This window comes from Lagopus leucura, unplaced genomic scaffold (assembly GCF_019238085.1).
Source record: "Lagopus leucura isolate 7727_CA_CO unplaced genomic scaffold, USGS_WTPT01 Super-Scaffold_1, whole genome shotgun sequence".
NCBI classification, from domain to species: Eukaryota; Metazoa; Chordata; class Aves; order Galliformes; family Phasianidae; genus Lagopus; species Lagopus leucura.
Window position 1 is genome coordinate 4,902,415 of NW_024962250.1, and position 27,434 is coordinate 4,929,848.

The 27,434-nt window shown below is 51.4% G+C and overlaps 1 protein-coding gene across 1 annotated transcript; it reads right to left on the reverse strand.

Annotated features, from left to right (window-relative positions):
- Positions 1 to 401: 401 nt before the first annotated feature.
- On the reverse strand, positions 402 to 26,606 carry ALX4 (ALX homeobox 4). The gene is made up of 4 exons (XM_042865713.1): positions 26,207 to 26,606; positions 7,212 to 7,522; positions 3,437 to 3,565; positions 402 to 3,102 (listed from the first exon to the last, which is right to left on the reverse strand). Exons 1-4 carry the CDS (start codon positions 26,604 to 26,606, stop codon positions 2,779 to 2,781), a joined length of 1,164 nt encoding a protein of 387 aa, XP_042721647.1. The 3' UTR covers positions 402 to 2,778.
- Positions 26,607 to 27,434: the final 828 nt, after the last annotated feature.

Below are 27,434 nucleotides of genomic sequence, written 5' to 3' on the forward strand. Positions count from 1 at the left end.
CCCTCTGCAAGGCTGGAAAGGGCAGCTTGAGAGCAGGGGAGCTCAGGGAGCTGAGGCTGCAGTGCTGCACCATGCAGGATACAGCATGGCTGGGGAGGAGGGGTGCAAAACTTGCAGCTTCACAGGTATCTAAATCCCAGCCAGGGAACTGCAATTCTGTGTATGGACAGGAGTGAAATACTAAAGAAGAAATAAATAGAGAAGAAAGTCATAAATAGAGTTGAAAGGTATTAAAATAATAATTATTATTATTTAAAAAGGCATCCTTGTGGTAGCTTGAAATTGCGAGAACAGCACTGACCCTGTGACCCTTAAAAATGCATTGGCTGCAGTTTGGCTAGATTAAAATATATATATTTATACACACATATATTTAAGTGTGTGTATATATATATTTGTACAGGTTTTCTTATTAATTTAACAGCTAGTTTAAAAAAACTATTAAATTAATTTTAAAATATGTGTAACTACAGATGCACACAGCTGGAGACCTGCCTGTGTCGCTGCATGTCCAGGCTGTTGCTGGCAGGACGATGCAGTAGAATGGCAGATGCAGAGGGGCTATGCTGGTGAATGGCAGCAGAGTGGGGCACGGGAGCAGAGCTCTGCACTTACAGTGCACCCAGCAGCTCAGGGCTGGACATGCGTGGCAGTGATTAGGGTTGTCTGAGGCCAATTCACGAGGAGGAAAGGAAGCAGCTCTTCGTCTCATGAGCCGTTATGCAGCCTGGATGAAATCCTGGCCCTGTGAGGCAGGAATGCCCTTCAGCTTCAGTAGAGCATAGCAAAGCCCCAGCACGGCCCATTGCCACACAGTGGGACAGCCAGCAGTACCCACGCCCTTGCAGCATCCATCCCCATGCACCCTCTCAAACTGCTGCACCCTGCTCAGTTCTGGGGGCTGAGCACTGCAGCGGAATGACGCCTTTCCCTCTGCACTGTGGGAAAAGGGCTCTGGGCGAGGAAGTCTGGGGTAGGGTACAAGGTGGTATTCATTGCAGTTTAAACATTATTGCCAGTGCATGCAGAAAAGAGATATTAGGGCAGTGATCCAGAGCCATTCAGTAATCAGCACCTGAAGCACATTTTAGTCTAATAACTCAGCTGAACATTCAGGCTGGGACGCGAGTCTGGTTTGCTTCTGTGGAAAAGCCCAGGTCATCTGCATAATCTGCTTGACTGCAAATTGTTCCTGAGGAGCACCAAGCCAGGCATCTCAGTGTGTTTTCTGAGACAAGATACAGCACTACAGGTCTTTCCATATTGCAATAAGTACGTGTTACATTTGATCTAGCATTGATATAATCATCTATGTTGTGTATGGTAATGCCTAGGCACTGTAGAAATATTTCTATATGGCATGCAGTTAACCTGCATCATGGCATTTGGTTGTAGCCTTTTTGCAACCCTTTGCTGCAAATCTCTCTGGACCTAGAGTGGATGGAGCATGATGCGATGGCTGTATGGGGCAAAACCCTGTACTTCTCTTGCTCACTGAGCTGGAGCTCAGCATGTGAGCTGAGTTCTATGGCTGGTGGTGACCTTCGGTGGGGCAGAAGGAAACTCTGAAATTATTCTTGGTGCTATGACGCCACTGAATGGCTTGAGAGAGCTTTGGCCTTGGAGAGGAGACTGTACTAAACAGAGTTGTGCAAGTGGGAGCACATGGGGAGAAAACCATTGGTGGGACTTTAGGAGAGAGAACAAGTTCTGGTGTTTCCTTCACTCTGCTAGGTGAGGGTGAACTGGAGTGGCCAGAGATGGGGCAGTGCCACTACCCTTCATCCCCAGCCCTCCCCTGCCCTGGAGGAGGTGTAGGCAGATGCTGGCAGGTGGCTTTGGGGAAGCAGAGAATGAGAGGCGATGGGAAGAGACTTTGCTACATGAGGCAGGCTAGGGACAATGTGAGGATGCCCTCACACAGCCCTGGCTGAGTGCTCTGCTCAAGCTGTTCCTCTTTGGGGGCCCTGTTGGACTTGAGAGCAGAGGGTAGTGACTCCTAGCCCTGTAAAAGCCAGGGAAGACATTTTGCTAAGACACAACAGCCACAACTATAACAGAGCAAACTCTAAGTGCTCATGGGGATGTGACTTCTGCAAGGTGCCATCACTTCATATGCACATCTCAAGCTGGATGGCTGGGGAGCCATCAAAGACAGCAGAGTGGTGGCACTGTGCCTACACAAGAGGCCCCTAAGCTTCGTACTTCAGCTCCTGCTGGGTGGAAGGAAGTGGGATAGCACTGCCACCTTTCTGGCCTTGAGTATCCCCTCACCCCATTCAGCCATGGCTCCCATGAGGCAGGAGCAGTCTGAAGAGCGTCTCTTTGCTGGTGCCAGAGTCCCCATCTTGTCCCCTGTGCAAGGCAGATGGGTTCTGAGGAGGGAAGAGCTGTACATGTGGAGGGACGGGGCAGCTGCTGGAGATGCTGGTGGGCTCTTGCTCTCCAGAAAGGCAGATCTGGTGTCAGAAAAAGGAGCAGGGAGAAAAGGCATCCAAGTCCCCGGGGAGGCAGTGGCGATAGCAGAGGACACCCCCAGAGCAGGGGACAGCAGCGCTGCCCCACAGCCCTGACCCAGTGCCGGGAGGCTGGGACCTCCCATGTCCGTGCTGGGCACACGCCACTTACGTTCGCACACGTCCTCTATACACCTAGGGTAGCTCAAAGTGCTGCGTTCACATCCCCGAGGAGGCAAGGGCTGGCTGGAATCCCAGCTGGAGGTCTCCCAGCTTCCCCACTGGCTCTCGCGGTGTGCCGAGGCGCTGGATGGCAGCCCTGTCATGTCGCCCAGGAGATCGCGGCGCTGTGCTCCTTCGCCTTCATCCGCAGGGCCGCGATGCTGGAGCTCTTGCGGTCCGGCTCGCTGTTCAGCTCATAGCCATTGAGGCCGGGGCCGATGCCGGCTGTGCCAAAGAGGCCACCCACGTGAGTCTGGCCCACGTGGCCGCCGGCACTGGAGACACCGAGGAAGTCGGAGACACCGCCAGCTGCGTGGGGATGCGCGTGGGGGGACATGCAGGAGGGCACCGGCTCACAGGGGACGACGCAAGCGGGCACAGGGGAGGCGGCTCCGTTGTTTCCAATCCAGGAGGGGTTCTGGATCTGTGGGGAAAAAGATGCATCAGGGCGTGGGGAAGGACAACACCTTGGACCTTATGGGATGTTTGGAAAACACAGTGCACAGTGGATCTGAAGCCCAACAGGGCTTGGTGGCTGCTGTGGTAGCTGTGATCCAATGGGGCTCAAAGGAGCACTACAGGGCGCCCACCTGAACAGCTGTTGTGCCTTTGCTGCTCAATGGCACAACCCCATGCTCCTGCATCCCAACCTGAGGGCAGGGGATGAACCCCAGTAGCAAAGCATGGCTTCGGGGGCTCCAGGAGCAAGGCAGTGATGAACAGACAGACAGATGGATTTGGGCAGGAGATGTGCTTACCTGGGCATAGTTCTCAGCACGGGTGAGTAGAGGCAGCTCATAGGCAGTGGAGAAGTGGGTCCGGACCTGCTGCATCTGGCCAAACCGCTCCCGCTTGCGCCATTTGGCTCGTCGGTTCTGGAACCAGACCTGTGGGGAGATAGGGGTGTGGGGTTGTTGAGCACAGGGCATGGGAGCCCATGGGGCCAGGAGCCTTGAGCAGCCTGGTCTAGAGGAGGAGCCCAGCCTTGGCCTCTGCCCTGCAGCCAGCTCTGCCCTGGGGTGACCCAGCTCCCCCATGCTCAGACAAGGAGCAAACACATCTGTGTGTGCTTGTGCCAGGCTGGGACCTGCGGCACTGGGGCTTTCCCCAGGTTCAGTCCTGGCTGTGAAGATGCTGTTGGCTGAGAACTCCTATTTACTACTGAACTCTCAGTCTTCATTAACTGTTAAAAAAAATGAAGGAAAAAAAAAAAAAAAGGTTTTCAGTGCTCCTTTCTGTCTTAGCTTCTGGAAACAAGTGCACTTCTATGAGTTGCATGTCCTCTGATTTGCAGGTCTTGTAGCTCGTCACAGCACTGCTCAGATGCCTTTGAGGCAGTGGAAAGACCAAAACTCTGTTTCTGCTCTTATTTTTACTGGCTTGACATCAGTGTGGATTATTGCACTGTTGTCAGCAGCATTGCTCCTGATTTGCATCAGCATAAGAAAGATCAGAGCCTGGCCCAGTGTCTTCAAAGCCTCTTGAAGCCTGTGAGTCAGGGAAACACATCAATCACGAGCTGCTTTGAAGGCACCGAGCGATGCATGCGATCACCAGGGGCTGGGGTGTGCAGGTCACGCCAGCACATGAAGGAAGCTTCTTGCTTCTGCTTCAAGTTTTGCACGGTGACTGGAGCTGGGGGGCTGGCATCTCACTTCAGTGATAGCACAGAGGAGCCCCTCTGGGCTGCTCCTGTGCTCAGTGAGCCAGGCAATGAGCACGGTGCAGCTTTCAGACTAGAACAGCATTTGCAGTGTCAGCTCAGCTAGAAACTAGTCTAGGAAGAAACCAGCACAAGGATTTGTGCTTTCTGAGGATGTCCTATGAGTGCAATTTCCACCCCGCAAGGATTTCCAGAGGGTGCAGTTCAGCAGAACAGTCCTAATATCACACCAGCTGAGAGCGCTGCACATGAAGAGCATCCTGCAGGAGCACACTGGTGCCCCAGGCATCCATCCGTCTGCTTTTCCTCTGCCTCATCTTGGCACGGCCACCCCAGCCCAGCTGCGAGCCAGTCCCAGGGCTGGCTGGGATCGTTCCGCTTTGATCTGTAGGCTCACAGCCAGCAGTGCTGACCTGGCTCTTCCCAGGGCGGCGGGGCCCTGCTGTGCACAGCGGGTGCCTGCAGGTAGGCAGCGTGGCGTGGGCTGCGCACGGTGCTGGGGCTGACATATGCCCAGCACATGTGGCTGGATCCCTCCTGGCAGGCACACTCACCTGCACTGCCCTGCTAGGGACTGACCCCAGCAGGGGCCAGCAATGGCCAGGCAAAGTGTTTTAAACCAGGCTCAAAGTGCAAGCTGGGAGGCTGGGGCAAAATATCTGCGCGACCCCGTGAGGCTGAAGGGCACCTGCAGGCAAGGTGCTGGGGGCTCAGGGCATGGAGATGCTCCCTGCCCTCTGTGCCCCACTGCTTCTTGCAATCAACTGCTCCAAACAGTTGTTCCACTTTTAAAAGCCATCATTTTTCCTTGAGAATAAATGATTTTCAGGCTGCTTGGTAGCTTCCTGTAGGATTCCCCCTGGCTTCCTTGAATTCAGAAGGTACCAAAAGAAGAAATCTAGAAAAAAAACTGAAAAACACCAAGTGTGCATTTTCTGTTCATTACCTGTCACCTTCAGCTGAGAGATGGTCCTGCACCGAGGGGCGGAGTGGCTGGGGCTATGTCTATGAGTGGGGAGAAGGTGCTTGCAAGAATGCTCCTTTTGCACTGGGCCCTGGTGTGAATGAGTGGGGAGGGACTGTGGGCAAGTGTTGTGGATCTGACTCCTGCAGATAGTGCTTTGATAAGCCCCAATGTATCCAATCAGTCCTATAAAGATCTACAGAACAGAAAATGTTTCGTGTCTCCATAAACATGCGGCCATATGCTGGTACCTCACTCCATATGCATGCACTCTGACACTCCATGGAGGCAGCACAGCGGAAATGAAATGCATTGCCCTCCCCACTGCCCAGCTGGTGCTGCTGTGTGGCTGCCTCCTGGGCTGCTGGAGCCACAACACCACTTAGTGCCTGGGAGTTCCTCACGGCTGCCCATTGCTTCAGTCCTAATGCCAAGTGAAAGATTAAAGCAAGCTACCCTCCCTCCTATCTTCCCCTTTCAGTGGCCATTATCCCATCTCTACCCCTTCCTGCCTCTGCTGTTTGTCTGTCTCCAGGTCTATCCCAATGCTGATGGCCAGGCTGTGTGCTCTCTTGCCAGAGATGGTCACCAGCCCTTTGCCTTCCAGCCTGCAAGAACAGAGCCAGAATTCATCTCTGAGTGCTGAAACTGGACACCATTTTATCAGTGGCCTGGAATGGGAAATTGGAGCCTGGGATGAGAGAACTGAATAACTTGAGCTTGTTTTCATTTCATGTTTAATTTCCTGCAGGCTTAGCTCAGTCTTTCCGCTCCTTCCACCAGCCTCCCAGGGTTTTATGGGGGAAAAGGGATCAAGATATATTACTTCTTGCTTTGCTTTTTCTTTTTTCTTTTTTCTTTTTTTTTTTTTTTTTCTTCTCCAAGGCAGTGATTTCTCTACAGCCACGTTTGACATTTCCCTCTCACTTTCAAGCCCCTGCCGCATCACAGGGGCACCACTGAAAAGATCTCCTTAGCAGTCCTAGCAATCGGAGTGCTGGCCCTGAAGGGGGATAGAGGAGGCATTGCATTCCCCAGGCACAAATCCCCATCATCTCATCCTGCCCCATCCCTTCTGCCAGGGCTCTGAATGGTGCTGCTGGGGAGGGACAGCACTGCCTGGATATGGAGGAAAGCCAAGTATGGGGATGCTGCTAGGTGCCCACCCCAGCCCATAGAACTAACAGGAGCCTCTCCGCATTCTGCTGAGACACAGCCACAGCTGATATGAGGAGAAACAGCTGTAGGGAAGAACATGGAGCCCTGCAGATTGGTCTGGACAAGTGGGTGAGAAAAGTCCTGCAGCTAGGAATGAACCTAGAATTAATATGCACAGGGATGCTGGCCTAGCTGCTTTGTTTGTGACAAGTGCTTGCAGGGTTCAGAGCAGAAAGCAAGCGGGATTCCTGGTTTGAGAGGTATAACCAGATTTCTTCCCACTCCAGATATTCCTGATGTGAACTCACTAATGTGAGTTGTAGAAGCGGTGGTGCAATGAACACCTGAATACAGGAGTCACAGAGTTAGCCAGATGACAAAATGATGTCCCAGCTTCCCAGCAGCCTTAGGTGGCCATCAAAACATGAGTTATAAATATCTGCTCTGAGCAGTGGTTCTCTGTTTTGCCTATGCTTCTAAGCTCTGCTAAGCCTTTGGGTTAATATTGATTCAAGGGAAAGAGAAGCACTTAAACTCTATTGTTTCGGGGTTTGGCTGGGTTGGACACCCAGGTTAGCAGCAGGGAGCTGACACCTTGCTGGTGGCAGCTGTGAGACTGCATCACAGCCACTCATCTCTCCTGGCCCTCTGAGGCAGAGGGATTCACCCAGCCCATTGCCCCTTCAGCTCAAAGACAAGGGGCTCAAGGCTCACCTACCCCTATCCCAGCCCAAGGCATTGCTGTTACCTGTACTCGGGCCTCAGTGAGGTCTGTCCTCATGGCTAGCTGCTCCCTGGCATACACATCTGGGTAGTGGGTCTTCTGGAAGACTTTTTCCAACTCCTCAAGCTGGTAGCTGGTGAAGGTGGTACGGTTCCTCCGTTTTTTGCCCTTGTTGCTCTCCGAGTCCGCTTTGTCCATGGGGCTGGGGAGGTCCGTGTTGGCCCTGTCCTGAGGGACTTTCACTCCAGCCTCCTTCACGCTGAGGTAGCTGCTGTCCATGCCCGAGGGGTCAGCGTTGGGCTGCAAGTCAGCCTCTCCCAAGCTGCTCTCCTTACCTGCTTGGTTTGGAGGGAGAAAGAGGAGAAAATGTGTACAAACCTTATGGCTGATTGGCTGTTTCGACTGAGAGCTCCAACAATGGGAAAAGCCTTTAATAGAAATGAACAGAAGGTGACAGGGAGAAGACACAGGGAAAATTAGAGTCTGCATTTGGGACAGGGTACAAAGGGTGCTACACTATGAGCATGTGCCCCCACATGTCCACACATCCTGGTTGCACTCCAGGCAACCCCACAACCTGCTGTGAGGATTCACACTGCCACTGGCAAAGCAGAGCCCAGCACTACACAGAGGGCTAATGTAGGACACCTGCAGAAAGCCCCAGTCTGGTACAGGATAGAGAAACACTGCCTTCACCTTCATCTCCTGCAGAACCTACAGAGAAAGGCTGCAGGAATGCTTTCTGCTCAAACCCTCCTTACCAATGAAAGAACACAACACCTTGCTTGTTTTTCTTTTTAAGATTTCATATTAGCTTGCTTTTAAATGTGCCCAGGAACAACCTTTCTGGGAAACAATTCCACCCTATGAGGAGCTTTCCTTTGAGATAATTTTGCAGTGTCACTTCCAAGGTCATTTATCCAGAAACCTTTGCCAAAGTGTCTGGAAATCCCTATTTTTTTTTCAGCATTTATCTTCTGTTACAACTTCATTCAGCCTAATTCATCACTTATATGTAGTTTTGCTGTTTGGGATGAAATGTGGCTAATGCTCTTGGGCAGAAAGGCAGAAAGTTGACTGTGGGAGGATAAGACATGAAAGGACTTTGAGAAAGAAATTGCCTAATTAGTGCAGAAAAGTGGCCAGGACTGGCACTGATGGTGGAGGTGTAGGAGCTATTTGCCTCTACCACTGTAATGGATTTTCAGAAGAAGGATTTATTGCTGCTCTCTCAGACTCTTGAGGTGCTCAAACAAGCTTCATGTTGTCTGTCATCCTCCGTGCTTTGGTATGGTTCTTAGGAGGATTCATCATGCTGGGCACTGAGTATATCAGTCACATGCTATACCAATGATACTTGTTAATTCATAGAATCACAAAATCATTAAGGCCTGAGAAGACCACTAAGATCACCAAGTCCAACAGTCAGCCCATCACAATTGTGCCTAATAACAAGATCCCTCAGTGACACACCTACATGTTTCTTGAGCACCTCCAGGTGACTCCATCACCTCCCTGAGCAGCCTGTTCCAATGCCTCACTTCTCTTTCTGAAGAGGTTTTCTTAACATCCAACCTCAACCTCCCCTGGTACAACTTGAAGTCCTTCTCTCTCATACTATCACTGTTACCTTCATTTCTTTTTTTAATTTAGTAGGTCAAGAAGCTGGGTGCATTTCCATCCATGCCTTCGTGCTGGCTGCCTCCAGTGCTCCCAAGATTCCTGCAGCAGAAACACATGCCCTGATGCCATCCATTGGTGGCTCCCTGCTATTTCTCACCTCTAGTGCTCAGCCACTGGCAGTCCACAGGCAGAAGGGCAGGAGGTGGCCCACAGGAATGGCATGCATCTTTCTTTGCTCCACATCCAGAGGAGCAACTGCCATTCCCTGGGAACAGGATCCCTGACCTCAAACCAGTCATGCTAAATACTGAAGTGAAACAAATTGCATACATCTGCATATGGATATGTCCAGACTTCCTGTAACTGGAGATGGCCTCAAAGTTTCAATGCAAAGTTTGGGGTGTCTGTTTCTAATCAAATCTAACGAGACCTTGAGTTACATATTATGAAGATCTCCATGACAAGAAGGTAATGCGAGCATTGCTACACCCTTACAAGCCTGACAGAGCTGCTCAGTGCCTCCTCTGCTACTCTTGGCTCCCCCCTCACTCTCATTGTGGTGGAAGGAAACGTGCTGTCTTCTCCCAGTGCCTCATCTATATGCAGTGCCACCAGTACTGCCATGCCTGAGTCACCCACCGGAGGTGCCAGCAGACAGCATGGGAGAGCCAGGCTTGTGTGTTCCCAGCATTGTGATGCTCTGCCATAGTTTCTTTCTGGATCCCTGCACAAAGGGAAATGTCTTTTTGGTGCCAGAACATATTTTTATGGGACCTCAGGTGGGAGAACCCATAGCACGCTGTGTGCTTGGACACTGTGGTGGCCAGGTGACCCTGCAATGATCCCAGTATGTCCATTGATCCCTCCCCACAAGGAACAGGCTTCTAGCCACACTGTGGGTTCACAGCACGTATCTGGATTCCTAACTGGCTGTTTTGGAAAGATGAGGATGTAAAGTCTTCTCTGTATACAAACAGAACCATGAAATTTAATTTGAAGTCAATTCAGCTTGGCACATCCACATGGCAGGGGAGAGCAGGGCGTCTCCAGTGTGCACAGCAGCTTTGGGCTCAGCTCAAAGCAATGTCTCCTTTACACAGCATCTGCTGGGATTCCTCTGAGCAAAGGCAGACCCCCACAAGGGGAAACAGCAAAGCACCCCACAAGGCTGCAAGACACCTACATGGTCAGCACAACCCACAAACACTGCTGGCACATGGCTGTTTCCCCAGTGCACTCTGTTGGCAGCATATGGTTTGATGCTTCAGTAGCAGCCCTGAAGTTCAGTCCTAGCATTGGCAGCACTGGCTGCATCTCTTACTGAGGAGGACCTGCAATACCATTCAGATTGCAAACCTTCAGGACCCCATCAGCAGCAGCAATGCTACAGTCCTGGTATCTTTCTCCACACATGGTGAAACTGTTCTGCTGCTTTTCCAGGTTGGCTGTTGCAGCCTCCTGCCTGCTGCTGCAGCCCAAGAAGCACAAGGCTATCATTTAAAAAAAATTCACATTTGGGGTTAGATATGAATAAAGAAGCCCAGCTGCTCCTTTTTATCCTTTGTTAGTAGGAAGGAATATTGAGGTTTATTCCTGTAAAGGAGCAAGCACTCTGAGGTCTACAGATAGAAAGATGGATTCAAAGATGGAGAAAAGATGCAGAACTTTGTGTCTGGCTCTAGAATCACTGATTTTATTAGCAGTGAGCAAATAACCAAACCTCCACACTGGGTCACAGGTGGAACACTAAGCATCATCCCTCTCCTAAATGCAAGAGGTGGAAGTCCACATGAGGAGTTACCACTGTAACAACTGCAGTGCCCTTGCTGCTGGTGGGAACTGAGTGGAACACCTCAATTCCCACTCCAAATAAGGACAAGCACAGCTCCTTGTGCCCAGCCTGCCTGCAGGTCCCTGGAGCCTGCATGAAGCTGAGCAGTCCCCATGTATATACCCACCTATCACACAGACCAGAGCCTTGCATGTGAGTACAGTGCTTTATTCCCTGAGCAGATGAATTTGCACACCCCTTGGCTACATACACAGAGCTCAGCATCAGCTCCAAGAGTGCACCACGCACTGCCTGCTCCTCTCTCATGATATTTAAAGGACACTAACAAAACTGGCTTTTACAGAAATAAATCTATTTCATCAACTCTGAATGGAAGCTGTGGCTGGAGCAAAAAGGCACAGTTTATGCCCCAAATCCTTCTCTGTGAGGCACACCCATCTGAAGAGCAGGAAAGAGCTGACAGCAGATTTGGAAAGCACAGAAATGGTTCTGCTGCCATTGCAGCTCTCCTACTGGCTACCAGAATGCAGCACAGGAAAAGAACTGGAGCAAGAGAATGCACAGCCATTGCCCTTGCTGGGAGCGTATGAAACTGCTGGGCTGCATGCCAGCTGCTTCACCTCTGATGGTGAAAGGAGATGAAGGTATATGCTAGATACTGGAGCTGGGGATCTTGCCTCTCCTTCATGAGTCCGTGTATTCTCATTGACCAGGCTCTCTTATCTTTAGTGTTGCAACACCTACACTGATGGCAGTGACAAAAGTGCCCTGGGGACAGGCTGCTCTACCTTGTCAGGGGCAGGAAGGATGGCTTTTCAAGTGGCAGTGGAGGGAAGTGACAGTCAACAGTATGTGGCTCTGGGCAGCCAGACCTAGGTGATCCCACAGAGATAGCTCAGTGCTTAGAATGGTGAAGGCTATCAATTGTAGAATCATAATGGTTGGGAAAGACCACTAGGATCCCCTAGTCCAACCATCAATCCTTCACTATCATGTCCATTAACCCACATCCCCAGTATTCCAGGCTATATGAAAAGTCCAACTGGAATGTCTGTGGATTTGTGCTACATCCTACTTGCAATCTCCTCCAAGAAGTATGCACCCGTAGCAAAATCTACCCTGCCACTCTAAACCTAGCCATCACCAACAAATGTTTGCTCAGGAAGGGAGATAAGGCAGACAAGGACCTGCAGACAGTTTGGAAAGGCTTGCAAATTCCTTTTAGCCCTGGATTTGATACCTGTAGAAGTGGTCTCCTTCTTCCAAAGCATTTCCACATTGTCTCAGTCATAGACTCACGCCTGCACGCCCACCAGTAGCTATTTGGATTTCATCCCCAAAGGGTCCACAGACCCTCAGAGGTAAGTGAGGCACCCCAGTGGGAGGTGAGCTGGGCTCCCCAGTTTGTGAGATGCTTGGAAACTGGAAAGCTGAAATAAAAACAGAAAACACCCAAAGCTGGCTGAACCTCACTGAACCACAGAAAAGGCTGAATTTAAATTTTGGACCAAAGTGTGGGCCAGGTTCTTCAGCATAACTGTTCTGCTGCTTCTCAATTTTATACAGCTGATTAGTAAAGAAAGGCACAGATGAGGGAAGGAAAACATTCGGCCCTTACCAAACGTGCCTGTTCTTGGAAGCACAACTAGAACTTGTTTCCATTCTCACTGCACATCACAAACCTCAGGGCCAGCCAGGTCTGGGAACTGCTAACGTTCCACCAGGCTTTTGTAGGCACTCCAGAATGAAATTAGGATTTCTGGCTACCAAACCAAAATTCACAGTCAGTGGGGATGGGAGGCAGGCAAGGATCAACTCTATTGGCAGAGAGGAGCAGGGCAGCAAAATCACAAACTGAAGCAAAAAGCAGTATAGCTGGAATGGGAACTTGCTGACCAAGAATGAAGATGAAATAACAGTAAGCCTGGCAGCAACAGGTTGATTGCTTCCAGACCCCTCCTTGATTGGCTCACCCACTGCCAAACATCTTCCCTTCCATGGGCTCAGGGGATGGTGCTACAGGCACCACAGTGACAGGTCACCCCAGCTCCTAGAGGTGAGGGGAGATAAACGAACATCCATTTATGTCTGACCTGCCTGGAAACTCAAGCTGCTCCTTACACAGCCTAAGCAAATATTTAGTTAAATTGCTCCAAAAGTCTCAGTCCTTTTATGTGCATCCCAAAAGAGTGTCATAAAACCATCTATGAGAAGGGCTTCATTAACCTCTGCTACCCAGCACAAGAAGAACGTATTTCAGCTCTGACTGAAGTTTAATAAGCTCTTGGCCTCTGTGGCTGCCAGCCCTGCCTCTCCCTGACATCAGTACCTATGTACCACAACAGCATCCACTACCAAGAGTATCTACTGCAGCAGGGACATGGCAGTAGCACTCAGCCTTCCATGGAGGAAGAACTGTGCCTTCAGCCAAGAAGGCTGCTACAACATCAGCCACACAAATTTTGCACTGGGGTCATGAAGAGAAAGGCAAGGATGGCTGAAACTTTTGCCCAACTTCTCCTCTGCTTGCTTCAGTACAATGCTTTCGTCATCCATATGTATGTGCAGCCCAGTGATTTCCTCTTAATGAAGTTTTACCAGCTGACCAAGGAGTAGAAACACCACCACCCGATGTGACCCATGACTCGTGAGATGCTTGTGCAAGACCTCAAGCACCTAGCTTGCAAAGCAAAGGGATGAAAATGATTTATAGAAGCAGCAAGGTAAAGGTTTATTGATGAGACATTCAGAGGAAATTGGATGAATGGGCCTGAGATTCCTTTAGCAAATGAATAATGAATGCTGTTCACAGCTGGCAACTGACATTTTTCATTTTCATTTGAGAATAGCAAGGCACAGGGCAAATGACAGTTATTAAGGAAAAAAATCCATTAGGTAATGCTGAACAAGGAAAGCCTCAACAGAAATGTTTCTTACTTATGAAAGGGGAGCCACAAATTGTTGAAAGGGTAAACTCCTCATATCACATAACTCAGAGCACTGCACAACCCAAGCCATAAGAGGGGAAAAAAATCCCCCATTCAATGCAGTACACTCCCCAACCTTCAGACCAAGCTTTTTCCATAAAATCTTATATCCCAGGTCTTCTGCTGCTTCCCCAGGGACAGCTTTTTTCACCTGCTCCCCTACAACACCCAGGCCTGAGGAAGGTTGGACCGTCCACAGGAGGAAATGGCCATTACAAGAATAGTACACTCAGAGCTGGCTGTAACCCTGTCCAGAGCACGTGAAACCTGCTGTGTATTTAGGTGTGAGAGTCAAAGATCAGTCACTACTAGGCCAGTGAGAACCACAGCTCTTTCAGTCTTGTCCCTGGACAGCTTTTCAGAGGAAAGGCAGAAGGCACACAGTCTACCCAAATCCCAGCTCCACTGTGCTCCACAGCACCATGTACCACATTTGACAAAAGGCAGTGTCAGATTTTTTTTTTCTTTTTTTTTTGACATGGAGAAAACAAAAATACACTTAATTTTAGCTATGTTCTTGGAAAAAGCTTAGTAGATTCAGATGAAATTTAAAAACTTCAGTATTATAAAAAAAAAAAGCCAGAGGTAAACATACTGTGGGAGTATTTTAGCCTAAATCAAAAAGTTTAGATTAAGTTAGAGGCAACTTGGAGGCAGCTTTTTATAGGAAGTGTCAGACAGTAGACACAGAGACTCTGGTATCGTGCTTTTGAACAGAGAACAACAACAACAACAAAATCACAGCACCTCAAAACAGCAAAACTCCTGCAGCACCACTAATTGTCAGCAGAAGTGGGTCATTATATGAAAGATGATGACCATGAAAATCAGCCTAAATTAAAAACTGCACTCACATCAACGGTGCTCATGCCCATTTTCGTGCTTGTTTCCAGTTAACATTCCAGAATAGGATCATACTGTCATGCGTGACTGTAAATGTCAAGTAAACATTAGCAGATATTTACAGAAATCGTTTTTAGGAACTTGTGAAAAGGAGAATTTGCCCCAGAAATCTATTTCCAGCAGTGATGCTCACCCACCCAGGCACCTGGAAAGACTCCATGAGTCCATCACATCCCCACCTTCAGCTTACCAATACAAATCACCTTCTGGCTGCATGAGTCAGGAACCCATCAACACTAATGTGCTAACTGCTGAGTAGAGCCAGGATCACTTCAGTTTCCAACATCCAAGGACTCAGGGCATCTGCTACAGGGAACAGAATTGGCTGTTCTTCATCTCCTGGGGCATCTCTAACCTTTGGGTTGGATGAGAAAAGATGTCTGCGAGGAGACCTTGCTGGGCCACAGAAGGTTACTTTCTTCTTCCTTCTCATCTCAAACCCAGCTTCCTACAAAACACCTTCTCAGATTTGCTATCTGACTGCATATTTTGGTCATAACATTGCAGCACGCATAAGAGGCACGTGCAATTGCTGAAGCAACTTGTTTTGTTCTTAAAACTCTCAGGAAAAGACACAGATGTAAATAGTGGTTCTCCAAGCTACAAAACTCCTTGAGCACAGAAAGCTGTGGACTGCAAGAAGCCAGGGCTTTAGCGTTAAGGCATTAGTGCCAAGCAAAAGCAGTAAGAGCTCTCCAACCCAAAGAAGGGGTCAAAAAGCCCTTTGGCTGGACCTGCAGCTTTCTGAATTAGCTTAAGTCAAACCTCACAGTCATTTCCTACAGCAGATGAAGCTGGTGCCTATAAACATGGATCTCACAACTGCTATGGAGTCCAGTTCACTTAGGCTGTAGTGCATACTGGAATAAATAACCTTCCCCTGTAATAACTGTTTTGTAAATAACTACCAGCTGAGAGAGATGGTGTGTGTGAGTGCAATTTGTCAAGAACATAACCTCAGCTAAAGAGAAAAGAAAAATCACTGTTCTCTGTTATCTCCCTAGATGAACCTGGCCATTCCTCATTATCCCCTCAGCAAGGAAATAATTCCCATCAGACTCAACATTCATGGCTTGGAGGGGACACTCAGCACCCTCTGACAGATCCTCCTGGGCCAGGAGGCCCCTCCCCTCTTCCCTTGAGAGGCACAAGGTCAGGCTGGACAGGGCTCTGAGCACCCTGATGTAGCTGTGGGTATCCCTGTTCATTGCAGGGAGTTGGGCTAGATGGCCTTTAAAGGGTCCCTTCCAGCTCAAATGAAGTTATGAGCTGTCTATCTCCAGGGATGGGAAGGGATCAACCAGGTGTCCACATATGAACCTACCTCAGAGACTGCTTATTCTACCTCAGGTAGAACTCACTTTTTCCTCTGGAAATACCCAAACCATTCCACTGGGAGATTTTTGCAAGTCTAGGTAGGCCAGACTGGCATGCCAAATGGCCCAAGTTCAGGAACTGCTTGTAAGGAGCACGCTATGGTTCCTGGGTAATGCTTGAAGAGGACAGTTGGGATCAGGCTGTGCTTTTCCCTTCTACTTCTCTGAAAGTCATTAAAACAAACAGAACAGACCAAGGACTGGGTTAGTCCTGGTTCTTCTATTGTTCTTCTGTGAAGTACCCAGGTAACCCACTCCCGGGTTCCTAGTACTATGCAAGATAACCCAGACCTTTTAAGATCAGCACGAGAAGTCCAGGCAGCGTACAAGGGGACATCTGTGCCAGCATGAGGAACTTGCAGCCAGAATCAGTGTCTCCTCCCAGCACTAGCCAAATCTTCCCCAAGCCTCCAGCCATAGAATACTCCTACTACATTTTTAAGCATCTAACAAACCTGATGAAATACTTTGGCCAAAAAGCATCAGCTTTGCTCCATGTTCTTCATGTCCATACCCCCAAATACAGTGAAAAATGCATCCCTTAGAAGCCTGGTTGCTATCATAGCCTGTTGGTTCCTTTTTGGGTAAGCTTCAGGACATTTTCTAAAGAAATCCATAGCTACCAACAAATATTGTCCGTCAGATTCAATCTCAGGCAAAAGCCCAACAACATCAACAAATGGCAGTGATGTACCCAGAAGTTACAGCTCAATGGGATTTCTCCTCATCTTTAGAAACCTATTTTGAGATACAGCCCTTCCAAGAAACTCATCACATTTCCTGTAGCATTTATCCATTATCTCTCTATGCTTTCCCCAAAACTAGTGTAATGCAATGGAATGGGTAGCAATAACAGCATAGTAGCACAACTCTAGGCTGCAACAAGTGAAGATGTGCTCAAATGCAACAACCATGGTTACAGAAACAAAGGAAAGCCACTGATTACCTGCAAAAGACCTCAGGTATGCAGGAACCTCCAAGATACTCTTGCCTCCACTACCAACCTTTAAATGGGGTCTGGGAAGGGTGCAGTCATTCAGGGGCATTGCATACACCTGAGCTTCCCTGGGTTGGCCCTCCCTTCCACCAAGTGCTCAATCATTGGTTCGGGCTCTGACTTAGCATTTCTGCTACAACCAGTTATCTCTTCGCCTAAGAGAGAACACAACCTCAAGGGATGCAGTGGTATTGATATCATAACAAAACTTCAGAACCTTTTATTTTTGGGCAGTTTCCGATACAATGAGCTCTCATGAGCACTCATCATTTGGTTTTCAATTTCCTTGTCTCCCATACCATATTTTGTCTTCAAATTCTAAGCTTTCCCAGAGAGGTTCTCCTCAGCTACTCTGAAGAGAATAGACACAACAAAGCAGGCATGTCTGCTGAATGAATCTTTTTTGCATCGCACCCTGCTTTGATACTTTGAGCATTTCTGAGGGCTGTTTGTAGCTCCTTGAACCTCCTTGTAATCCTACATCTACTGGATGAAGCAGAAGAGTTTTCTGTAGATTGTGAAAGAAAGGAGAAATAAGAATACTTCGTATTTCCATGCGATGCCAGGACACGAGTTCACTTCCATACCTGCAGTCAGGTACACTTTGTCTCATGTCAGTGCAGTGCCTGTCCCAATCTGTGTGCAGCAGAAACTCCCCTCTTGCAAGAAGTATGTGGTGTTCTGTAACTCTTGTAGGCCTGCAGATGAGACCCTGGCAGCTGGGTTGGTGCCCAAGAGGGCTGTGAAGGCTGGGGAAATATCCAGTGCCATGTCGCTCTTCTCTCACACTGGGGATTTCCCCTGGAAGGTCACATTTACAGAGATGCCCTCAGTTTTCTCAGAAACAGTGTGGCCAGCCATGCATTTCCTGCTCTGTTAGTCTCTTGAGCACACACAGGTGCTGGGGAACCCATGCCACAGTTCGCTATGCACTTGTCCCAGCACGAAAGCCATTTTCACCTCCACAGATCCACTGTGAAAACCAAAATGAATGCAGTACAGCAAATCCCAGATATTATCTATTAATGGCAAGGCACAAGCATCCTTTGATTAACATAATTTGCACAGCGAAGTTTTTGCTGGCCTTTCTCCCAATGAGGACAAGAAACAAGGCCCAAGAGCTGGCTGGTAGCTCAAAGAGACAGCTCAGGGACCTGCCCACAGAAGCAAGCATTACAAACATTGCCCAAACCTCTTTCTTTCACACGAGCAATGTCTTTAGGCATTGAAAGGCTCAGTGATCAGACACCACCCTCAGCACTGTGCACTCTGAGCATTGCTGGGATCTCTCTTGGAGCCCACAGGCTCAGTCTTCCGCTGGAATTTCTCCTCCACCCATGAATTGCTCCATTTTGTGTTGCCCCATTGTCTCCCACTGTCTAGTTTGGGTTAACAACTGCAGAACCTGAACAAGCATCTGCAATGCCCATACATTACACACATGCAGCAGTCCCTCTCTTGCTACAGCAGATTGGGTTCCTGCATGGACCTCCCTCTCAGGTGGACCACTGCCAAATGCAGGCAAATTGGATATACTATCAAGAACACCACTTTTTGCCACCAAGGCCAAGGAAAAGGGGATTTTTCATAGAATCAGCCACAAATGTACCCCTCCTAAAAGGAAATTAAAAGAGGGTTGGTCTGAACACAAACTTAATATCCGGCCCTGGGCACCACAAAGCCTTCTGCAGCCTCAGCCTTAACTTAAAAGCAGCATCACCCAGCTCAGTATGCACAGCTCCAGGTGCCCCTGCTTCCTGAGCGGAGTTTAGGCCTTTCAGTAGGTTTTACGAGGCTCTGTCCTGACTAGCTATATATTTACAACAAGCCTCCCCATATTTCCACTCCCTACCAGAGCCACACTTAACCCAGCCACTGCAGTCATGTTTGATGTTGCAGCCAATCCTCCCATTGCTCTCTATCCTGCAAAAGTCCTTCTAATAGTTTGAAGTGGTATGAGCTGGATGAAAATACTCTTCTCCCCAGCATAGGACATTGTATGACTTAAAGAAACCAGCTTCCCTCTCTTCCAGTAGCAGCTTTCTGACTCCTGCTGAAGGGCTGAAATGCAATATTTAACTGCCATAAATCCCACAGCTTCACGGAGTGTTTCTGGCCTCCTCCTTCTCCACAATCTGCCTAAATGTCTAGCAATTGGTCCACCGGCTATTTATCTTGGAAGTCCTCACTGGCATCTGGAGACGTGGGGAGCACAAAATGTCTGCAGGTCTTTTGCCAATGTAGGTGGGTCTCCTCTTCCTCTTGCCTTCTAGCATTTGGCTGTGTCCTGTCTAGCTCAGACTGATATCTGGCTCCAATCTGCTTACAAAAGTTCAGAGCAAATCTTGATAAGCCAGGTTATGTCTATAACTGAGTGCTTCTCAGCTCTCAGGTATGGGTCCTTGCCACAGCTGTGCTCCTGACTCCACTCCAGGATGAGGTCTGGGCATGCACCATCAGAGGAGAGGCTGGAACAGAACCACTCAGTGCTCTAGGAGGGCTTGCAGCCTTCTGACCCAGACATCGGCACGCGGGCTGGGCTGCAGCCCACACCTGCTCAGTGCTCAGCCTCATGCTCTCCTTGTGGATCAGTGCTGCCAGGCCAGGCTCCATCCAGCTGGAAAATAGACATGTGATAACCTCCTACAGAGTCCTTTTGCCAGTGGCATTGCTGGGGCTGGAAATCCCTGATGTTTCCCTGTGTTACAGAACACACATGCTGGAAATGGACGATCCTATGGGTGACCAACCCCTACATGACAGCCCAGCGGCACTGGGCCAGCAGCCAATACCAGCACACCGGTATCTTGGTGATCCTTCAGTTTGCCGTTTGAGATAGTTTCCCATTCCTTCAGAAGCCCTTGCTGTGGCTGAGGCTGAACAGCACTTTTCTCTTTCTTCTGTCCCATTAAAACCTCCCCCCTTCCCCAGGTTCCACATCACCTTGAAAACCGGAGTCCTTCAGCTGGGCCCACGGGTCTCCCTGCACACTGTCCCTGCAGAACATCATTATCACATTGTCTTCAACCACTGCTGGGAAATCTCCCAACATTGCCCTTCACTCGCTGAAGTTTACAGCTTTGTTTTGTTTTTATTCTTGTTTGGATTCCTTTCACTTCCTATTGCTTCCGACTAGCTCGGCTTTCAGTATGCACCTTCGTTACCTGATCCTTCTTGCACCGGAATAATATGCAGCTCCCTGTTTCCCCCTTAGGAAACCAAGCCCTACCCTAATACCAGCATTAGCAGTCTCAGCTGAAGCAGTCAGCAGCATCTGAGGGCCTGTGGAGGCTGCTTCTGTGCAGGGAGAAACCGGTGAGACCCAAGGTGCTTCTTCAGTGCAGTGGTGTTTGCACGCAAAGCCCTGTCTGTTTCCTTAAATGCAAGAGGAATGAACAGGAGTCATTTCTAGGCTTGATATTACAAGTGCCTGTTATTTTCCCCAGATAGAAGCCTGCCCAAAGTGTTCTGTCTTCTCAGTTTCCTCATTTTCCATTGAATAACCATCCTTGCCTTGCTTTGACTCCTCAAATTTGGTTTTGGTTGTGATCCCTCTGCCCTATATGCACGCACATATCTCACCACCAGAACTGTGTGGAGGATTTGCATGAGCTTTCTCATTACACTGCTGTACCTCCTCATCTCAAGGCCCCCACAGCCCTCTGTGGCTCTGCTTGGCGTGGTGGCTCTCACTGCTGTGTCCCTCCCTCCTGCAGCAACATCCCTGCTCACAGACTTTTACCAAACAAAGGCAGATGCTGTCTTCAAGGTAGCATGACATTTTCACACCACCTCAGAGTACAGCATGCCTATCATTGACTGAAAAAGCTTGCCCTTCCGACTCTGGTACCTGCTAAAGCACTTGCCTCACACCTAATGAATACAGATCTTGCTAATAAGGAACATACCTAGAAACGGTACTGATTCCACCAAGCATATAAACATTGACGGGGTAAAACCTTAATTCACATTTTCCCCAAAAAAGTAATTATCAGATTCAACAGGCATTTAAACCACTGAGCTAATTCTTTAGCAAACAAAGCTAGACCACAGTTTATGACATATCAGCTTGTCATAGTCAGACCCTGCAGGAACCCAAGTGCAGCAGCTACTGACTGCTGAATCACAGCTATCCCCAATGGAGAGATGAAGAATTTGACGCTGGTGGGTTTGTGTTCTCTATAAAATCAGTCCCAGGCCACCTTCTGCACAGAGCTGTCTGCCACCACACACCACTCCTCCGAATTTTCCCAGCTCTCCCTTCCCTGCCTCCTTTCTTCTGTCTCTGATCCCTTCTCCCTCCATCTCTCTTCAACAGAAAAGTGCCCCTAAAACACTACGCTGACCAGAAGTTCTCTTTCACACTGTGCCTGTAGCAGTGACAGTCAAAATGCAAAGGCTGTGTGTGAGCACAAACAAAAGCACAGCCCAGCAGAGTCAGTGTGTGTAATAATGCTGATCTGCCTGAACTCACGCAGAAAATAAAGAGGAGGTTGTCCATTTCATATATATGTTAGCTTTCCTCTTTTACTTCAGAACTTTTACTTAAGAAGCTGGGGTAGCAGACAGACACAGAACAGCTGCGAATTTGTCAACTGTAAATAAACTGTAAATTACATTTTATTCATATGAACTCTTCCTATCCACCCCTCTGTAAATGATTCTCAAATCACAGCATCCTCTATGAGCTGTGTCACAGCTCAGTCTTCTCCTCATCCAGAGCTGCCTCTTTTCCTTTTGGAGGCATATCTCTATGCATATGTAAGACCTTTACTTTCCAAACTGATTAACAGTTACATCAGGATTTCTTTTTTCTTTTTTTTTCTTTTTTTTTCTTTTTTTTTTTTTTTTCTCCTTCCAGGGGCATAGGAGAAATGCTTTAGAAACACATTGCTCTTGGGGCAGGGATTTCTCAGCTTTTTCTGAAAAGCAGTGACCAACCCATCGCTTGTTGAGCTGCCCAAGCTGAGCCCATTCATGTAGGTTGGCAGGCTGAGCCTCTGCTCTGTGCTGAGGTACCCAGACACATGAGAACACACCGACTGCTACAACTGCTTGCACCAAACAAGGGCCTGGCTCAGGAAAGCCAAGCTCACCCCCTCCAAAACCGAACCGAGGGACCTCTTCCTGCTGAGTTTTCGCAGTAACTCCACCAATCCTTCCTCAGCTGCGGGAGAGTCCTGCTGCTGGAGCTGGGCCTGGGGAAGACTGCACTGATGCCACTGCGTGGTGGCAGCCTGGCCTTGCACGAGCTGTTCGTGCATCCTGAACCTCAGTTCTTCCAGCTGAAAAATGGGATGAGAAGTCACTTGCTGCCCAAAGCGCACCATGCTTCTTACCTGAGAATTATACAGCTGCTGAAAGACTCTGAATAGATTCAGCTGGGCTGAAGGGCTGTGGCTGGAGATGTCCTCCAGTGCAGAGCTTGGCTGCGAGCCTCCCAGACACCACCTCTCTCTTACAAGGGAAACTCATCACGATTCTGAATGCAGGGCTTGGAAGGGGGATAAATCTTCAAGATCTGAAGGACTGAAGACTGCTCATCAGCTCCCTTTAAACCCGCTCCGGGTTTTGACTTGGGAGGTTAGAAACCACAGCCAGGGAACTCTCTTTTGATTCACAACTTGTTTGGAGCAATCACCCAGAAAGCAGCCAGTGAATCACTGCAGCCGGTTAGTCATGCAACCGCACCAAGAGAGCACTCAAAGGGAGCACAAAATAAACAGCCTGCAGCCCCAGATAACACACAAGCAGCTCGTTTGCGCTATCTGGCATCAGCATATATTGTTAATAACACATCAAACCCTTAGGAAAAGACGCACGCAGTAAGCATCTCCAAATCTCTCTCCCCATCGGTATTTTTCCCGTCTTGTTTCAAAACAATTCAGACAAGGACGAGTCGAAGTCTTTTTTCTCTCTCTCTCCGCACCCGTCCCGTCTCCGGTAAGGTTACAACTGTGCGCAACAGCAGCGCGGGGCCAAAGCGGAGCTAAACCCGCTCGGCAGCGGACAAATGGAAAACAAACAGCGCTCCCGTGAAAACAGACCTTCCCGGGGGGAGCTCCTCTCCGCTGACACACTAGCGGTATAAACAACCCGGGCCGGGATCTTTACCGAGGTCTCCACAGCCAGCTCTCCGACCAAGCCACGCGAAGCGCGCCGCAGCTCCGCGAAAAGCGGTGACCGAGCCCTTCCGAGGGCGATAGATGAGCGGGGCCCTACCTTGGCGTGCCGCTGGCCGAGGGGGTCCCGCAGCTCCCGCGGAGGAGACCCCGCACCGCCGAGCGCCTCGGCCTGACTCCCGGCGGGAGCTCCCTCCTCTCCCTGAGCGGCGGATTTGTTGATCCTATTGCGGGGAGGAGAGCGCCGGCGCGGCCGCTCGCCCTTTTCCTCCCCGGGGTTCCGTCCTCCTTCCTCCGTCCCCGCTCCGCTGGCGCCGCGCCGCGCGTCCCGACGGCATCCCTTTATAGCGGGGGGCCGGGGCAGCACCTCCCCACCCCTCCCGGCCCCCGGGGTGCGGGCAGCTCCCCCTCTCCCCGCCCGCCTCCCTTCGGCCGCGGGGCAGGAGCCGGGACGGGGGCGGCGGCGCACCCCGAACCCCGCGGTACCGTACGCCCTGCGCGCACCGGGGCGGGCGGTGGTCCGACGGAACCAGGCTCGGGGCGGGGGCGCGGCATCGCCCCGCTTGGGGCCGGCGAAGGGAGCACCGGGAGAGCGGTGTCACCGCGGTAGCGGAGGCGGGCACCGGGCACGACGTGTCCCGGAGGCGGGGGGCCTGCCGTGTGCACCGGGGGGAGGAGGGGAGGAGAAAAACATTAGAAGTGTCAATTAAAATAATAGCAACAGTAATAAAGTGCGCAGCGGACAAATAATTCCTACGGCACTCGCTTTCTGCTTAACAACAACGCGTTCCAGACTGCGCTTTTTGCCGCTCTCTAAAGACAAGAAATGCTCGTTATGTGCTTAACCCCGCACTTACAGATTTCCTCAGCACGAAGAAGGCCGTTTCCTCTCTCTGCCTCCCGCGGGTACACGTCCCCATCATATTCCCATCATATTCCACCGCCCGAAGCTTTTTTTCCAGCCCGTACTTCCGCGCGCGTTGCCGTGTACGGGTATAGACGCACATAAGTTCAGGACACACAACTTAACTCCGGTTCCGCGCTGTAGAAATAGCAGCTCAATCACCGCGGCGCATCAATCATCTGAGAACCGCGATATGTGTCCCGCTCCGGGGCTTTATTGAAGATTTCTCTTTAATTGCCGGTCCGCAGGCCGACCCGCAGCCCCCCCGTTAGGGCGGTGCCAGCTGGAGCCGAGCGCGGCCGTCCGCAGCGGGGGGGAGCCCCGCGGAGCACCCCGAGCACCGCCGCTCGCTTCCTGCGCCGATGTGCGGCCGCTGCCCTCCCTGCCTATATTTATCCGTACAATGCAATGGAAGGGATTCGATCTGGAAATAGACGCCGGGAGCTATAAACGGCAGGCGGGGGCTTTTTATAGCTCGGAACGTGTTTATTAAGGAATTAAAATTAAAGAAGAAATCCCCCGGCTGGTTTGAGAGGCTCGAACGGGCATCGGCCCCAGTACAACGAGCGCTGGGAGGAGCAGGCTGAGAGCACCGCCGGGGAGAGGCTCCGTTTTCCACGGCCTCGTGCTTTTCTCGCTGTGTTATTATATATATGCGTACATACATATATTTATTTTATTTTATTTTGAGTGGGGTTATTTTAATAGAGAACCGAGCCCCAGTGGGCGGCTAGGAGAGCCGGACAAGCGGAGCAGCCGCTGGGCCTCGGCCTATCCCGGCCATCCCGAGCGAACCGCCGCCGCTCCGACGTCCTCTGCGATCCGCGGGAGCAGAGCGGCCGCCTCCGCCACTGCCCCGAGGGTCCCGGCGCGGTGCGCGCCCGGCGGAGCTCAGCCCTCTGCCGCCATCGCTGCTTTCGCTCCGAGGAAGCCGAACGTGGCTACCATTAACGAGACGCCCTCCTAAATCGTTAGCCCTCGTTATTAGTGTTGCTGTTAATTATCCTCGAGGAGCCATGTGGCTCCTATTACAGCCCCACCGATCCCGATCGCACCGCACTGCGCTCGGGGCCGCGCCGGGCCATCAGCTCCCGACCCGGAGCTCCATCCGAAATCCCCTTAGAGACGTATCGGGGCCGCCCGCTAGTGTGACGGCGGGGGCAGATTCGGGCGGCTCTGCCCTGGGCTGCAAAACGCCCTCGCGAGCTGAGCTGGCGCCCGGGGCTTTTTCAGCCTACGGAAACAAGAGAGCCGGTTAGTGGTGGGGCGGCACCGGCCTTCCCCCGCGCCCCGCTTTGCCCCTCCACGGATGAGGAATGGCCACCCGCCGGTCTCGGCCCATTCCCACGGGAAGGCGTGCAGCCCCAAAATGGGGTGACGGGAGCGGCCCCGGCTGGCACCGGGGAGCGGGTCTTGGCTCAGAGTAAATAACGGGGGAGCAGCTGAGAGGGGAGCTGTGCCCGGGGCCATGGGGCGAGGGGTGCGGGGATCCCTTCAGCTTTACTCAGGGCGAATGGGGCTGGGGAGGTCAGTCTGCGTGCTCGTACACCTGCAGAGAGGGAAAGGAAGGTGCGTGGGGGAGAAAGAGAAAGCAAAGAGGGTACAGAAGCCGCCGTAGATGTGGCGGCGGGAGACGGGAAAGCGGGAGCTGTAGTTCCTCTCAATACTACCGTTCCCCCACCCCTCCCCGCTGTGCTCCCAGCGCACCCGGCAGGGTCTGTCCGTGTCACCGTCCCCGTGCCTGCCCGGCAGGGTCACGGCGGGCGCACCTGGACAGGGGCACCTCAGCCCCGCTCTGCCCGCAGTGCACCGAGAGACCAGGGGAGAAGTTCATTTCCACCTTCCCTTCTTCTGAAAAAATAGAGGGTCGCGGATTTGATTTCTTTTTATTCCTATTTTTTTCTTTCCTGTTTTTCCGCTCCCCGACCTCCCGGGCACAGCTCGCCCCCTCCGGAGAGCTCTCGGGACACGCGTGGGGAGCGGCCCCAGGGCTCCGGCCGGCTCACGGCCGCATCGGGCAGCAGCGTGCGGGGGAGAGGGACGGGGAGGCGGCGTGGGCAGAGCGCGGAGACATTCGCCCCAAGTTCTGTCCCAGCGCAGCCATCCCGCGGTGGCATTCAGCAAGGAGCGGCTCTCCGCACTGCTTTTCTCTTCCATTTACCAGAATTTCCTCGAGCCTCTGCCTTTTCCCGCCCCGGCGCTAGCCGCAAAACCACAGCAAAATGAGGCGAGGGGTAGCCGCGGCCGCCCCCGGAGCCCCCCCCGGCCCCGGGAGCCCTTCTTCGGCCCGGCCCCATCGCGCGGCCCGCACTCACCGTAACAGGAGACCTGCAAGGCTCCGTTGTGGCTGCCGCTCTCCTGCAGCTTGAGATTGCTCTCCGGTGGGGTCTTGCAGGGGCCGCGCTGCATGTAGAGGTGCGGCGGCTGCTGCTGGGGCTGCGGGTATTTGCTAAAGGCGGGCGGGGGCGCGGCGGGGCCCGGCGCCTGCCCGCTGCCGTCCAGGGACGGGCATTCCTGCGGGCTGTAGCGGCTCCGGCACTTCGCGCCGCTGTCACCGAAGCTCTGTCCTTTGGCGGCCAGGAAAGCGGGGCCGAACTTGTCACTCGCTTGAAATGCCCTAAAAGGCGAGGAGCCGTCTGCGCCCTGGGAGGCTGCGTTGTAGTAGGAATCCATGGCAGCCGGATCACAATAAGAAACACAAGTATCAGCATTCATTCCTAAAATTAAAAGGCCCGAGTGTCCTTAATGCGCTTGGAGGGGCACCAGGAGCCTCTCTTTCTCCCCCTCCCGCATACGCGCACACCCACAGCGGGGCCGGGAGCTGTAAGAGGGCTCAGCCGCTGCCGCCCGGCCCCGATCCGATCTCAGAGGGGCTCTGCCTCCCTCTATCCCTCCCTCTCTCCCACACTCTCTCTCCCTCCGAACTCTCCGCCGCCCAAAGAGGCTCTTCTCGTCGCTTTCCCCCCCACGCACAGGAAAAAAAAAAAAAAAGAAAAGAAAAAAAAAAAAAAAAGAAAAAAAAAGAGAGACCTCTCCCCCAATTAATATGGAGATGATGACAGTGGAGGGGAGGGGGCCCGGGTAGGGGTGTGCGTGGATGCGGATGGGGGTGTGGAGGCAGAGGGGGGTGGGGGTCGTATCTTTCTCATTAGAAAAAATAAAGCTATTTATGTTTAAAAAATAGAAAACGAAGCAGACGAGCACATGGCATTAACGCGGTTCGGGACAGGCGCGGGGATGCGCGGGGCTTCGCGCTGCTGCCATGCTCCATTTGTTCCTACCCTGGGCCGAGCGGCGCAGCTGAGGGACCCCCAACCCTAACCCACGCCCCCCCCCACCCCCTTGGGCTCCTTACAGCAGGTCCCCGCGGGCCTCTGGGCCTCCTCTAGCCCCGTTAACCCCTTCCCTGCTCTCCTGGAGCCTTTCCGTCTCCTGGCAGCGGGTACCCGGCCGTGGTTTTTTACCTCCGGACATCCGCGCTCTCTCCAGGTGTAACTAACTGGGGAGGGGGAAGCGGGGGGCAGGGAGGGGATGCAACGGGGC

Bases quoted from the DNA above. Each gene is read 5' to 3' on its own strand.
- ALX4 (XM_042865713.1), bottom strand. From the start codon at position 26,606: ATGAATGCTGATACTTGTGTTTCTTATTGTGATCCGGCTGCCATGGAT. The intron at 7,523-26,206 runs GTGAGTGCGGGC...CAAACCAAGCAG, and splicing joins CTTGCAGGTCTCCTGTTACG to GTAAGGAGAGCAGCTTGGGA. The intron at 3,103-3,436 runs GTAAGCACATCT...TTTTCCCCACAG, and splicing joins GTGCTGAGAACTATGCCCAG to ATCCAGAACCCCTCCTGGAT.